The sequence below is a fragment of the Dryobates pubescens genome, chromosome 30, assembly GCF_014839835.1.
Source record: "Dryobates pubescens isolate bDryPub1 chromosome 30, bDryPub1.pri, whole genome shotgun sequence".
NCBI classification, from domain to species: Eukaryota; Metazoa; Chordata; class Aves; order Piciformes; family Picidae; genus Dryobates; species Dryobates pubescens.
The window spans coordinates 9,620,757-9,634,810 of record NC_071641.1 but is presented as its reverse complement, the minus strand read 5'-3'; the positions used below and the strand labels follow the sequence as shown (position 1 = coordinate 9,634,810).

The 14,054-nt window shown below is 64.8% G+C and overlaps 1 protein-coding gene across 1 annotated transcript in view; it reads left to right on the top strand.

The window, feature by feature from the left end:
• The first annotated feature begins 692 nt into the window (after positions 1–692).
• The window catches only part of ADAM8 (ADAM metallopeptidase domain 8), a 28,385-nt gene continuing 15,023 nt past the window's right edge, over positions 693–14,054 (top strand). The window contains exons 1-5 of the mRNA XM_054174616.1: positions 693–797; positions 2,040–2,149; positions 10,721–10,797; positions 11,071–11,149; positions 11,266–11,342. Of these exons, the coding sequence (XP_054030591.1) occupies positions 722–797; positions 2,040–2,149; positions 10,721–10,797; positions 11,071–11,149; positions 11,266–11,342 (419 nt within the window). The 5' untranslated portion in view covers positions 693–721. The remainder of the gene's footprint in view (positions 798–2,039; positions 2,150–10,720; positions 10,798–11,070; positions 11,150–11,265; positions 11,343–14,054) is intronic.

Here is a 14,054-nt window from a genome sequence, read left to right as displayed (position 1 = left end):
CCTCTCAATGCCCTGCAGCCAGCCTCTCAGTGCCCTGCAGTCAGCTTCTCAATGCCCTGTAGTCAGCCTCTCAGTGCCCTGCAGTCAGCCCCTCAGTGCCCTGCAGCCAGCCTCTCAATGCCCTGCAGTCAGCCTCTCAATGCCCCTCAGTGCCCTGCAGTTCCCTGGGCCATGGCCCTGGGGCTCGTGGACCTTCCCCTCGGACTCTCCAGACGCCACACAGATCGCTGTCGGTGACACTCGGCACGCCCTCCCCCCCATCCCCCCAGTGCCACAGGCATCCTCTGGTACCCCACAAACCCCTCCCGGTGCCCCACGAACCCCCTGTGATGCCCCACAGCCCCTCCCCAGTGCTTCACAGACACCTGAGACGCCCCCGGATCCCCCCCAGTGCCCCCCGACACTCCCGATGCCTGGTGGACCCTTCTCATTGCCCTACAGCCACCTCCACACCCCCACCCCAAATGCCCCACGGACACCCTCGGCGCCCCCTGGACCCTTCCCAGCGCTCCACGGACCCTGCCCGGCAGCCCGGAGACGGACACCCCCCCGGACCCTCCCCGTCGCCCCACTCTCCCCGCCCAGCTCCGCCGCACGGAGCCCCCCGCTGGGGGCGGCCCCATCCCCGCCCCGTCCCGTCCCGTCCCGCCGAGTGCCGGTGAGTCACGGCGGGCGGGGGCTGCCGGCGCTGGAGCCCGAGCGCCGCGGGCACCTCGGAGCCATGGCCCCGTCGCTCCGCCGGCTCCTGCCGCCGCTGCTGCCGCCGCTGCTGCTGCTGCCGCCGCTGCTGGCCCACGGTGAGCGCGGGGCGGGCGGGGTCGGTCCCGGGCGGGCGGCGACCACCGACGGGACGGGTGTGAAGTTCGGGGGTAGGGCGATGGGGTGGAGGTGGGGGAGAGCGGGGCAAAAAGAAAGCTCCGGGAAGGGAACTTCAGCCGTGGGGCAGGGTCGGAGGCAGCAGGAAGGGGTCGCGGAGCGATGATTTCCCTGCCGGAGTTAAGGGGACGCGTGGGCAGCGGCAGGGGAGGGGGCTGGGGCTGGGGTGGCTTTTGGGGACGGGTCACAGCCCGGCGAGGCTTCGGAGGGGCCAGGCTGAGCATCCCCGCGGGGCCGGGCGGGCGAAGGGAGGAGGAAAGGGATCCCCGAGGACCACCAGGCGCTCGCCTCCCTTGGCCGGCTGGGCGGCAGGAGGCGTTGGGTGACCCCCGGCCCCGCCGCGCCCCCCGCCGCATGCCGGGGCGGCCGCCGTTATGTAAAGGCAACCTCGGCGGCGAGGCTGCCGCCAGCCACGGGAGATTTGTCACCGGCAGCCTGCGGCGTGCCGGCAGGGACACGCACAGCGCACACACACGAACGCGGGTGAGTCAGCCGGCCGCGGGGGTGGGCTGCGGCTCCCGGCTCCCGGCTCCGTGGGCGACGGCCGCCAGGCACCCGCAGACGGGCACCAGGGTCCCCCGGGCCCCGTCTCACCCCGCTGAGGAGCAGCCGCTTCGGGGCTGCCGGCGCAAACGAAGAGCTGACGGCGGAGACCCAGCCGAGGCCAAGAGGCCGGGGCGGGGGGAGGCCGTCCCGAGCCCGGAGCCTTCCCCCTGCGCAGCCCCCGGCCCTGGGGCATCAGGGCTGAGAAACCTCCCTGCTGACTGAAGCACCAGGGGCTGCCAGCCTCGGAGGGACCTGCTCAAACCCATGGGTGATGCTGAGTGCTCTGTGGGGGCCAGAGCTGGGGTGGGGAGGCTGGAGCAAGGAATTGCATCCCCAGTGGGTGTTTCAGGTTTGGCTCTTCCCTGTGCCTTCACCTTGGCTGCCTCCAGCAGCTTGGTTGGTTCCTAGAACTGTTTGGGTTGGGGGAAGCCCTTCCAGAGCATCCACTCCAACCACTCTGACTCTGCCCAGGCTGGGGCTAAGCCTTGGCCCTCAGCACCACAGCTCTGTGGCTTTGAAACACCTCCAGGGATGGGGATTCAGCCACCTCCCTGGGCAGCCTGGGCCAGAGCCCTGGTTCAGGGCATCCCAACTCAAAGGCCTTTGACCTCTCCCAGCTGCAGGCACCAGCCTGGAGGAGAAGCTCAGCCATGTCAAGCAGTACGAGATAGTGATGCCACAGCAGGTGCCAGTGCCCAGGGGCAAAAGAGACCTCTCTGTGCCACAGGTGAGTAGGTTACCTGCCAGATACCATCTCAGTACAGCTAGTCTGGAGTGAGCTGGGGGTGTTGCAATCATCAGAGACACTTGGCCCACCACTGGGCTCAGAGCTGGACCCACTTAGCCCTTGGCCTACCACTGAGCTTAAGGCTGGATCCCCCTTGACTCTTGGCCTACCACTGTACTTACAGCTAGACCCTCTTGGCTCACCACTGAGCTCAGAGCTGGCTGCCCTTAGCCTTTGGCTCACCACTGAGCTCAGAGCTGGCTGCCCTTAGCCTTTGGCTCACCACTGAGCTCAGAGCTGGGTGCCATTAGCCTTTGGCTCACCACTGAGCTCAGAGCTGGGTGCCCTTAGCCTTTGGCTCACCACTGAGCTCAGAGCTGGGTGCCCTTAGCCTTTGGCTCACCACTGAGCTCAGAGCTGGGTGCCATTAGCCTTTGGCTCACCACTGAGCTCAGAGCTGGGTGCCCTTAGCCTTTGGCCCACCACTGAGCTCAGAGCTGGGTGCCATTAGCCTTTGGCTCACCACTGAGCTCAGAGCTGGGTGCCCTTAGCCCTTGGCTCACCACTGAGCTCAGAGCTGGGTGCCCTTAGCCCTTGGCTCACCACTGAGCTCAGAGCTGGGTGCCCTTAGCCCTTGGCCCACCACTGAGCTCAGAGCTGGCTCCCCCTTGACTCTTGGCCCACCACTGTGCTTGCAGCTGGACCCTCTTGGCCCACCACTGGGCCCAGAGCTGCACCTGCTTAGCCCTTGCCCCACCACTGAGCTTAGAGCTGGATCCCCCTTGCATCTTGGCCCTCCAGCCCTCCATTGGACTTGGAGCTGGATCTTCTTGGCCCACCACTAGGTTTGGAGCCGGACCCCCTTGGATCTTGGCCCGCCACGGGGCTCTGTGCCAGAAGAATGACCTGGTGCAACGTTTACTTTGCCTTGCTTCCATCTCAGGGGGTGGAGGGCTTCAGGCAGGGCAGCTTCCCTGGGCTGTTTTGGGGGTCGAAGCAGGAGCTGCAGGCAGCAGGATGGAGAGGGAGGGCTTTCTGTGGAGATAATCCCCAAGGGCTCCACCTCCCAGAGCCTTGTGACAGTTTGGTCGTGGGTTAAGGAGGGGCTTTGCAAACCCTCCCCTGAGCCGTCGGCGCTTTCCTTGCTGCGTTGGCTGAAGCTGGGGGTCTGTTGGTTTGCTTTTCTCCGTGGTCCCTCAAGACAGGGAGCTGGGAAGATGAAAGCTGCAGCACTCCAGATGCAGTGCTGTTTTTCTTGGGAAGCACTGGAATTTGGGGGGGGGGGCTGACTCAGGAGTTTGGAGTGCTGGGCTTTGACCCCAGAGTTGCTTTTGCTCCGTTGCCTCCAAGTGGAATCCAACCGCGTGTGTGTGGGCATAGATGGAGGGGCTGGGGACATTCACGGCCCAGTAAACTCCTCCCCAGCAGTTCCTCTCTCTCTCTGATTCCAACCCTTTGGGCTTCCAAAACACTCCCTGAGAGCATCTGCTTGCTCTGCTCTAGAAACCTAAACTTGTCCATGAGACAAGCCTCCCCCAGCCTATTTAGAGACACCATCTGTGCCAGGCAGCCCTGCAGCCGGCAGCCAGCAAAGGGCACCCAGCCCACCTCGGGGGCCTTCTGCTCTCCAGGGTGCTTGAGCGGTGTCCTTTGGGACAGCCATGGGTAGTGCCTGCCAGCTGGCACCTGGATTCAGGCTTGGATTGAGTCATCCTTGCCCCAGACCTGCTGTGTTTGGGTGAGGTCGCTTCAAGCCATCTGGGCCAAGCTTAGGTTTGCTCTCCCAGGAAGCTCGGTGGGGAAGAGGTCCTCAGCATGGCCTGGCCACCACCAAGCCCTTCTTTGACGTGGAGGCAGGGAGCTGGATGTGTGTTTTCTGTGCCAGCTCCTCCTCTGGCTTCACATTAGCAGCCTCTTGCTCAGAGGAGCAGCCAAGGGCTGGTTCCTGGGTCAGAGCAGTTGGGACACGTGGGGTTGGTGCTGCAGAGCAGCTCCCAGCTGAGGTTTGAAGCAAACCAGCTTCCTTCTGGCTTTGCTTAAACCCAACCCAGACAGGGGTGGAAATCTCTTGGAATGCCAGGCTCTCCTACAGGAGATGGCATGGGGCACAGCTGGGTTCTTCATGGAAAGGACTTCATTGAAAGGCTATGTGGGTGCTGGGGGAGGAGGAGCTCAGCAGGAGCCAGCAGGGAGCACTTGCAGCCCAGAGAGCCAAGCAGAGCCTGGGCTGCAGCAAGAGAAGTGTGGCCAGCAGGGCCAGGGAGGGGATTCTGCCCCTCTGCTCCACTCTGCTGAGACCACAGCTGCAGCTCTGGGGCCAGGTCTGGAGCCCCCAGCACAGGAAGGCTCTGGAGGGGCTGGAAGGTGTCCAGAGAAGGGCCAGGAGGAGGAGCAGAGGGCTGGAGCTGCTCTGCTCTGGAGACAGCCTGAGAGAGTTGGGCTTGTGCAGGCTGGAGAGGAGAAGGCTCCCAGGAGAGCTTCTGGTGGCCTGCCAGGAGCTGCAGGGGGCTGCAAGCAAGCTGGGGAGGGACTTGGGAGGGGGTGAGGGAGGGATAGGACTGGGGGGGGATGGAGCCAAAGTAGAAGTGGGGAGCTTGAGATTGGCTGTGAGGAAGAAGTTGTTGGCCAGGAGGGTGGTGAGAGCCTGGCCCAGGCTGCCCAGGGAGGTGGTGGAAGCCTCCTGCCTGGAGGTGTTTGCAGCCAGGCTGGAGGTGGCTGTGAGCAACCTGCTGCAGTGTGAGGTGTCCCTGCCCATGGCAGGGGGTTGGCACTGGCTGAGCCTTGAGGTCCCTTCCAGCCCTGTGAGTCCATGAAAGGGACCTGAAAACAAGAGCAAGAAAGAGCTTGAGAAGGGTTTCCAGTCAGCTCTGGGCTGCAGATGTGATGTCTCTCTCATCTCCACAATCCAGCACCTCCAGGAGCTGTATAGAAATGGGAGGGGAGTGTCCACCTCCTGTCAAGACCTGGTGCTACAAGCTGCTGGCTTCTCCCCCAGTGCCCCTGTGGTTGTGACCCTGCTGATCTCCCCCTACCACACCCCAGAGCTGGCTGGGAACCAACGGGAGGCCAAGAGTCAAGGGGGATCCAGCTCTAAGCTCAGTGGTGGGGCAAGGACTAAGGGCATCCAGCTGTGAGCACAGTGGTGGGGGCTGGGGTCAGAGTGGCTGAGAGCAACCAGGCAGAGAGGGACCTGGGGGTGCTGGTGGACAGCGGCTGAACAGGAGCCAGCAGTGTGCCCAGAGGGCCAGGAAGGCCAAGGGCATCCTGGCCTGCAGCAGGCAGAGTGTGGCCAGCAGGAGCAGGGAAGTCCTTGTGCCCTGTGCTCAGCACTGCTTAGGCCACACCTTGAGTCCTGTGTCCAGCTCTGGGCTCCTCAGGTTAGGAAAGAGGTTGAGCTGCTGGAAGGTGTCCAGAGAAGGGCAACAAAGCTGGGGAGGGGTCTGGGGCACAGCCCTGTGAGGAGAGGCTGAGGGAGCTGGGGTTGCTTAGCCTGCAGAAGAGGAGGCTCAGGGGAGACCTTCTTGCTCTCTGCAACTCCCTGCAGGGAGGCTGTAGCCAGCTGGGGGTTGGTCTCTTCTCCCAGGCAGCCAGCACCAGAACAAGAGGACACAGTCTCAAGCTGTGCCAGGGAAGGTTTAGGCTGGAGGTGAGGAGAAAGTTCTTCCCAGAAAGAGTAATTGGCCCTTGGGATGTGCTGCCCAGGGAGGTGGTGGAGTCCCCATCCCTGGAGGTGTTCAAAACCAGCCTGGATATGGCCCTTGGAGCCATTGTTTAGTTGATTAGATGGTGCTGGGGGATAGGATGGGCTTGATGATCTCAAAGGTCTTTTCCAACCTGGTTAACTGCCCTCCCCCTCCCCCTCCCCCTCCCCCACCCCTCTCCCTCCCCTCTCCCTCTTCTCCCCCTCTCCTCTCCTTTCCCTCGCCTCTCCTCTCCCTCTCCTCTCCTCTCCCTCTCCTCTCCCTCTCCTCTCCTCTACCCCCCGGGGCAGAGATGCCCTGTGCCAGGGTGGGACAGTGGCATCTCCTCCCAACCCCCTTGGAGCTCTCTGGTTGCCTTCGTGAGAGCATCTGGGAGGAACTGCTGCTCGCTGCGTGCCGCGGCCGCGGCTCTGCGGTGCTTGCTCAGCAGGGGCAGGGGAAGGTTAGCAGGGCTCGGGCAGGGGCAGGGCTGAGCGCGTCCAAAGCCTTCCCATCCGCAGCTCCTGCTGATGAGGCAGGGGATGACTCAGAGAAGCTCTGTCAGAGCTTTTCCTTTGAAAACTTGCCCTGTGGTTGTCTCTCTCCACCACCCCGCGCCGGGTCCCTTCCTCCCATTTCTAGGGACCGCTGCTGGCTCCAGCGCTGCCAAGGATAACAGAGCAATCGCTTTGTCAGCAGGGACGGGACGGGACGGGACGGGAGGAAGGGGAGGGCCACGTCGGGCTGGGGACGCTCCTCAGAAGAGAGGAATTTGCTGGGGAGCCATGAGGTGCTTCCAAGCTAGCGGTGTGCCCGCCTGCAGCTGGGGCTGCCTGCCTGCAGCTGGGGTTACCTGCAGCTGGGGCTGCCTGCAGCTGGGGCTGCCTGCCTGCAGCTGGGGTTACCTGCAGCTGGGGCTGCCTGCAGCTGGGGCTGCCTGCCTGCAGCTGGGGCTGCCTGCAGCTGGGGCTGCCTGCAGCTGGGGCTGCCTGCCTGCAGCTGGGGTTACCTGCAGCTGGGGCTGCCTGCAGCTGGGGCTGCCTGCCTGCAGCTGGGGCTGCCTGCAGCTGGGGTTACCTGCAGCTGGGGCTGCCTGCAGCTGGGGTTACCTGCAGCTGGGGTTACCTGCAGCTGGGGCTGCCTGCAGCTGGGGTTACCTGCAGCTGGGGTTACCTGCAGCTGGGGCTGCCTGCAGCTGGGGTTACCTGCAGCTGGGGCTGCCTGCCTGCAGCTGGGGTTACCTGCAGCTGGGGCTGCCTGCAGCTGGGGTTACCTGCAGCTGGGGCTGCCTGCAGCTGGGGCTGCCTGCCTGCAGCTGGGGTTACCTGCAGCTGGGGCTGCCTGCAGCTGGGGCTGCCTGCCTGCAGCTGGGGTTACCTGCAGCTGGGGCTGCCTGCAGCTGGGGCTGCCTGCCTGCAGCTGGGGTTACCTGCAGCTGGGGTTACCTGCAGCTGGGGCTGCCTGCCTGCAGCTGGGGTTACCTGCAGCTGGGGCTGCCTGCAGCTGGGGCTTCCTGCCTGCAGCTGGGGTTACCTGCAGCTGGGGCTGCCTGCAGCTGGGGTTACCTGCAGCTGGGGCTGCCTGCAGCTGGGGCTGCCTGCCTGCAGCTGGGGTTACCTGCAGCTGGGGCTGCCTGCAGCTGGGGTTACCTGCAGCTGGGGCTGCCTGCCTGCAGCTGGGGTTACCTGCAGCTGGGGCTGCCTGCAGCTGGGGCTGCCTGCCTGCAGCTGGGGTTATCTGCAGCTGAGGCTACCAACCTGCAGCTGGGGCTGCCTGCTGGCAGCTGGGCTGCCCGCCCGCCCGGTGGGCGTGTGGCAGCCTGCTGGAGACGGGGAGAGGATGTTCGGTGGGCAGCAGCCTGCCCCTGGAGGCTGGGCGTGTGAGAAGTGAGGATGGGCGAGCGGGAAGCAGCGCCTCTCCCCTGCCCCCGCCGACACTGAGTCAGCCGCGGCTCCGGAGGGTGCTGAGCCGTCCTGTGTCACCCCGCCGGGGAGCGGCGGCACGCAGCCTCACCCAGGAGGAACGCTGGCCCTGCGGGGGCTGCTTCCGCTCCGCTCCCCGCCCCGGCATCCCTCAGAGCCCAGGGTGTGCCTCAGGAGAGGTCTCTGTGAGGGAGGAGGTCCCCGGGGCACGGATGCGAGGGGACTCCGCTGTCACCTCTCGCAGTGTTGGGAGGGGACCTCCGGAGGGACCTCTGTCAGCCAGCCAGGTGGAGACCGTGAGCCAGCTCAGGGGGTCCCCACTTGTCCTGGAGGGACAGCTCCGCCCTGCAGGGACAGCTCCGCCCTGGAGGGACAGCTCCGCCCTGCAGGGACTGCTCCGCCCTGGAGGGACAGCTCCGCCCTGCAGGGACAGCTCCGCCCTGCAGGGACACAGCTCCGCCCTGCAGGGACTGCTCCGCCCTGGAGGGACTGCTCCGCCCTGGAGGGACAGCTCCGCCCTGCAGGGACTGCTCCGCCCTGGAGGGACAGCTCCGCCCTGGAGGGACAGCTCCGCCCTGCAGGGACAGCTCCGCCCTGGAGGGACTGCTCCGCCCTGCAGGGACAGCTCCGCCCTGCAGGGACAGCTCCGCCCTGGAGGGACAGCTCCGCCCTGGAGGGACTGCTCCGCCCTGGAGGGACAGCTCCGCCCTGCAGGGACTGCTCCGCCCTGGAGGGACTGCTCCGCCCTGCAGGGACAGCTCCGCCCTGGAGGGACTGCTCCGCCCTGGAGGGACAGCTCCGCCCAGCAGGGACTGCTCCGCCCTGCAGGGACAGCTCCGCCCTGCAGGGACTGCTCCGCCCTGGAGGGACAGCTCCGCCCTAGAGGGACAGCTCCGCCCTGCAGGGACAGCTCCGCCCTGGAGGGACTGCTCCGCCCTGCAGGGACAGCTCCGCCCTGGAGGGACAGCTCCGCCCTGGAGGGACTGCTCCGCCCTGCAGGGACAGCTCCGCCCTGCAGGGACAGCTCCGCCCTGCAGGGTCAGCTCCGCCCTGGAGGGACAGCTCCGCCCTGCAGGGACAGCTCCGCCCTGGAGGGACAGCTCCGCCCTGGAGGGACTGCTCCGCCCTGCAGGGACAGCTCCGCCCTGCAGGGACTGCTCCGCCCTGGAGGGACAGCTCCGCCCTGGAGGGACTGCTCCGCCCTGCAGGGACAGCTCCGCCCTGGAGGGACAGCTCCGCCCTGGAGGGACTGCTCCGCCCTGGAGGGACTGCTCCGCCCTGCAGGGACAGCTCCGCCCAGCAGGGACAGCTCCGCCCTGGAGGGACTGCTCCGCCCTGCAGGGTCACCTCCGCCCTGGAGGGACAGCTCCGCCCTGGAGGGACTGCTCCGCCCTGCAGGGACAGCTCCGCCCTGGAGGGACAGCTCCGCCCTGCAGGGACAGCTCCGCCCTGGTGCTCCACGAGCTCGGCCTCCCTGGCACAGTCACAGTGCCAGGGAGTTGGGCTCAGAGCTGCTCTGAGGTGGCTTCCACCAGCAGCACCTGGCACATGGCAGCACCCTCAGAGCCACTCTCAGCAGCAGATGTGAGCCAGGGGCTTGGGCAGCTGTGATGGTGCAGGCAGAGGGAAGGAAGTCTTTGCTGCTGAGAGGGGTTGGGCACCAGGGGTGCTTGTGGCTGGGTGCATGAGTCAGTGCTGAACACAGGCACCAAAAAAGGAGCTTGGGCAGAGAGGAGTAGGAAACCTCAGCTCCTGGGGTGACCATCTGCAGCCCTGTGTCAGCCAGGTGAAATCAGCCCCTGCTGACTCCATTCCACTGCTGCTGACCTGTTCTTTGTCTCAGGGTGTGCCAGGGGTTTGCCTCCGTGCCCACATGCTTGCTTGCCCCTCCTCTGGTCTCCTCTGGCTTTGCTGGATGCCTCCAGGGTGCCACAGCCACCTTGCAGTGGGGGTGCACACAGATCCCATCCCCTCCCTGGGCAGAATCAGAGAATCCCAGAGCTGGCAGGGCTGGCAGGGAGCTCAAGGCTCAGGCAGTGCCAACCCCCTGCCATGGGCAGGGACACCTCACACTGCAGCAGGTTGCTCACAGCCACCTCCAGCCTGGCTGCAAACACCTCCAGGCAGGAGGCTTCCACCACCTCCCTGGGCAGCCTGGGCCAGGCTCTCACCACCCTCCTGGCCAACAACTTCTTCCTCACAGCCAATCTCAAGCTCCCCACTTCTCCTTTGGCTCCATCCCCCCCAGTCCTATCCCTCCCTCACCCCCTCCCAAGTCCCTCCCCAGCTTGCTTGCAGCCCCCTGCAGCTCCTGGCAGGCCACCAGAAGCTCTCCTGGGAGCCTTCTCCTCTCCAGCCTGCACAAGCCCAACTCTCTCAGGCTGTCTCCAGAGCAGAGCAGCTCCAGCCCTCTGCTCCTCCTCCTGGCCCTTCTCTGGACCCCTTCCAGCCCCTCCAGAGCCTTCCTGTGCTGGGGGCTCCAGACCTGGCCCCAGAGCTGCAGCTGTGGTCTCAGCAGAGTGGAGCAGAGGGGCAGAATCCCCTCCCTGGCCCTGCTGGCCACACTTCTCTTGCTGCAGCCCAGGCTCTGCTTGGCTCTCTGGGCTGCAGGTGCTCCCTGCTGGCTGCTGCTGAGCTTCTCCTCCCCCAGTACCCCCAAGGCCTTTCCTCCAGGGCTGCTCTCCAGCCAGTCCCTGCCCAGCCTGGATTGGTGCCTGGGATTGGCCTGAGCCAGCTGCAGGACCTTGCCCTTGCTCTTGTTGAGCCTCCTGAGGTTGTCCTGGGCCCAGCTCTGCAGCCTGCCCAGGTGCCTCTGGATGGATCCTTCCCTCCAGCTGTCAGCAGCACCACACAGCTTGGTGCTGAGGGAGCCTCAGTGCCACTGTCCCTGCAGGGGACAGAGGTGCTGCCCAGTGCAGCTCTTGCTGCTGGTGGGGGTGGGGGGGTGATGCCATCTGTCTCTCCTGCAGAGCCTCTACCCAGACCACATCCTCTACAGCATCCGTGCCGAGGGCAAGGACTACCTCCTGTGGCTGGAGAAGAACAAGTGAGTGTGGGTGGGCAGGGAGGGGGGTGGGGGCAGCCTCCTTCTCACCCCTGCCATCCACATCCCTTCTCCAAGGCCTGGTGTTGTTGCACTGGTGACCCCAGACCCCAGCTCAACAGCGGCTCCCTGGCGAAAGAGCACTCCATGCCAATCCCCCCACCCTCCCCCCCAAGGCCCACCATAGCCAAGGTGAATCACCTCACCCTCAGAGCTCCCCATCCTTGCCCCAGCACGGGGGGGGCAGCGCTGAAGCCCCCCTTCCCCACCCTGCAGGGAGCTGCTGGGGCAGAACTACACCGAGCTGCACTACTTGGCTGACGGCACGGAGGTCACCGAGCGGCCAGATGTCCAGGTATGGGGCTGGCTGCAGCAGCTCCAGGAGCGGCAGCCCTCCCCCTCAGCTGGGCTGCCAGCCTGCTGGCAGCAGCTGCAGGCCCCCTGCACCCCTCTGCTCTCTCCCTCTGGCAGGATCACTGCTTCTATCAGGGCCACGTGCAAGGATACCCTGCGTCGGCAGCCAGCGTCAGCGCCTGCAGCGGGCTCAGGTAGGAGCTCGGAGAGCCCCTGGGGCCGGCCAGAGGACAGCTCTCAGCCTGGCCTTTGGAGCCTGTGAGGCCTGGCCAGCTGGAGCTGTGCTGAGGGAGGGGAGGGAGCTCAGCTTTGCCCGTGGAAGAGAGGAAGGCATTGCTGTTGCTGGTGGGGGTGGGAGTGCTGGCAGCCTGGCCCGGTGCCCAGCAGGAAGGCTGCACAGCGAGCTGCAGCGAAGCCTGCTGGGGCTGGGGGGGTTCAGTCATGACATGGGCTGAGACTGGAGACATGAGTGGGACAGGAGGCCTGGGCAGGAGTGCCCTCCCTGACAGCAGAGCACAGCTGGGCCTGGCTCTGTCCTGTTTCCCTGTGGCAGACTGGACCTAACTCACTCTGCGTGCACAGAGCTGTGCCCGTGGTGATGCCACCCGCTGGCAGGCAGCTGGCACCTCCCGTGGGCTCCCAGAGCTGGTGGCCAAGTGGCTTTCCAAACAGAGAGGTGGGGCACCAGGGGTGGCATGGGGCTGGGGAGCTGCTCTCAGCCCCCCTGGGTCTGTCCCCAGGCATGGATGGACACCAGCTGCTTACTTGGGGCTGCAGGGTTGCTTCCCGTACTCGGTGAGGCAGTGGAGGTGGAGGTGCTGCTCGCTGTTGTGCTTAAAGCAGACATCAGGAGCCACCTGGGCCTCTGCAGAACACAGGGAGAAGGTCACACAGAGCTAGCAGCAGCCAGCTGGCAGCACTGGTGGCCACACTTCAGGCTTGGCAGCCATAGCAGCCCAGTCACAGAGGGTGAGGGGCTGGAAGGGACCTCCAAAGCTCTTCCAGTCCAAGCCCCTGCCAGGGCAGGGGCACCCAGGGCAGGGCACACAGCAACACATCCAGGGGGGGTTGGAATCTCTCCACAGAGAGAGAACTCCACAACCCCCCTGGGCAGCCTGCTCCAGGCCTCTGGCACCCTCACAGGGAAAAACTTCTCCCTCCTCTGTCCATGCAACTTCCTCTGCCTCAGCTTCCAGCACTGCCCCTTGTGCTGGCACTGGGCAGCACCCAGCAGAGCCTGGCTCCAGCCTCTGGGCACTGCCCCTGCACAGCTTGAGCCCCAGCAAGGAGCTCACCTCTCAGGCTCCTCCTCTGCAAGCTCCAGAGCCCTCAGCTCCCTCAGGCTCTGCTCCTGAGGAAGAGCTTCCCCTGCCTGCAGCAGCTCTGTGCCTCTGCCATGGACTCTCTCAAGACACATTGCAAGGGAGTAAGGCAGAGCAGAAGGCATCCCTTGCAGGGGGCTGCATGAGGAGGACAGTTATGGATATGAACTGCAGCCCAGCAGGTTGCAGCTCAGCATGAGGAGGAACTTCTTGCTTGGGAGGCTCCCAGAGGCCTGGAGCAGGCTGCCCAGAGAGGTTGTGGAGTCTCCTGCTGTGGAGCCTTTGCAGCCCTGTCTGGCTGTGCTCCTGTGTGCCCTGTGCTGGATTCTCTGCTCCTGATCTGGCAGGGGCTTGGACTGGAAGCTCTCCAGAGCTCCCTTCCAGCCCCTAATATCCTGTGAGCCTGTGATGGGTGGTCCTTGGAGCACCCAGTGATTGGCAAAGGGGTTCAGGAGAGACACCTGTGGAGCTGCAGGGAGCCATCTCCTCACTGGGAGGGCAGGAGTAGACTTCAGCTGGCACAGCTTGTGCATACCTGGGGCACAAGATCCTTGAGCAGGTGTCCCAGGGCAGGGCAGGAGAAAAGGGCAGGAGACCTTGCATGGGAAAGCCTGCAGGCAGCATCAGGAGGGCCAGAGGTGCTGTGTAAAACCTGGCTTGGCAGCCCTGTGCTGCTGCTCTCACTTGAACCTGGAGCTCTTTCTGCTGCCTGAAGTGCAGGCAAGTCCCCTTGCTGCCAGCCATGGGGGCCATGACCTGGGCAGCTCCCTTCCAGCCCAGCAGCTGCTTTCCAGCCTCCTTTCACCTTCCTTTTGGTCAATGGGTGGCTCTAAAGCCCAGTGCTGCTCTGGCCATGTTTGCTGTTGCTCCCCATCTGCTGCCCTGCCCCAGGGTCAGCTCCATCCTGCAGCACTTCCTTGGCTAGGGACGAGGTGCTCAGTCCCCCGTGCTGCAGGGAGCTCCTTCATCCCTCCCCTCTGCACCTCCATGCAGCGCCCAGGGGCTGCTCAGACCTTTGCACTTCATGGCCAGAAGGGCCTGGCTGGAGGCAGACAGCTCATCCCTGCCCCTGGGAGCCAGGGAGACAGTCTCACAGTATCACCAAGGCTGGAAGAGACCCCAAGGATCATGGAGTCCAACCAATCTCCACAGACCTCATGGCTAGACCATGGCACCAAGTGCCACATCCAATCCCCTCTTGAACACCTCCAGGGATGGGGACTCCACCACCTCCCTGGGCAGCACATCCCAATGGCTAACAACTCTCTCTGGGAAGAACTTTCTCCTCACCTCCAGTCTAAACCTCCTCTGGCACAGCCTGAGACTGTGTCCTCTTGTTCTGGTGCCTGGGAGAAGAGACCAACCCCCACCTGGCTACAGCCTCCCTGCAGGGAGTTGTAGAGGGCAATGAGGTCTCCCCTGAGCCTCCTCTTCTCCAGGCTAAGCAACCCCAGCTCCCTCAGCCTCTCCTCACAGGGCTGTGCTCAAGGCCTCTCCCCAGCCTTGTTGCCCTTCTCTGGACACCTTCCAGTCTCTCAATGTCCTTCCTAAACTGAGGGGCCCAGAACTGGACACAGGACTCAA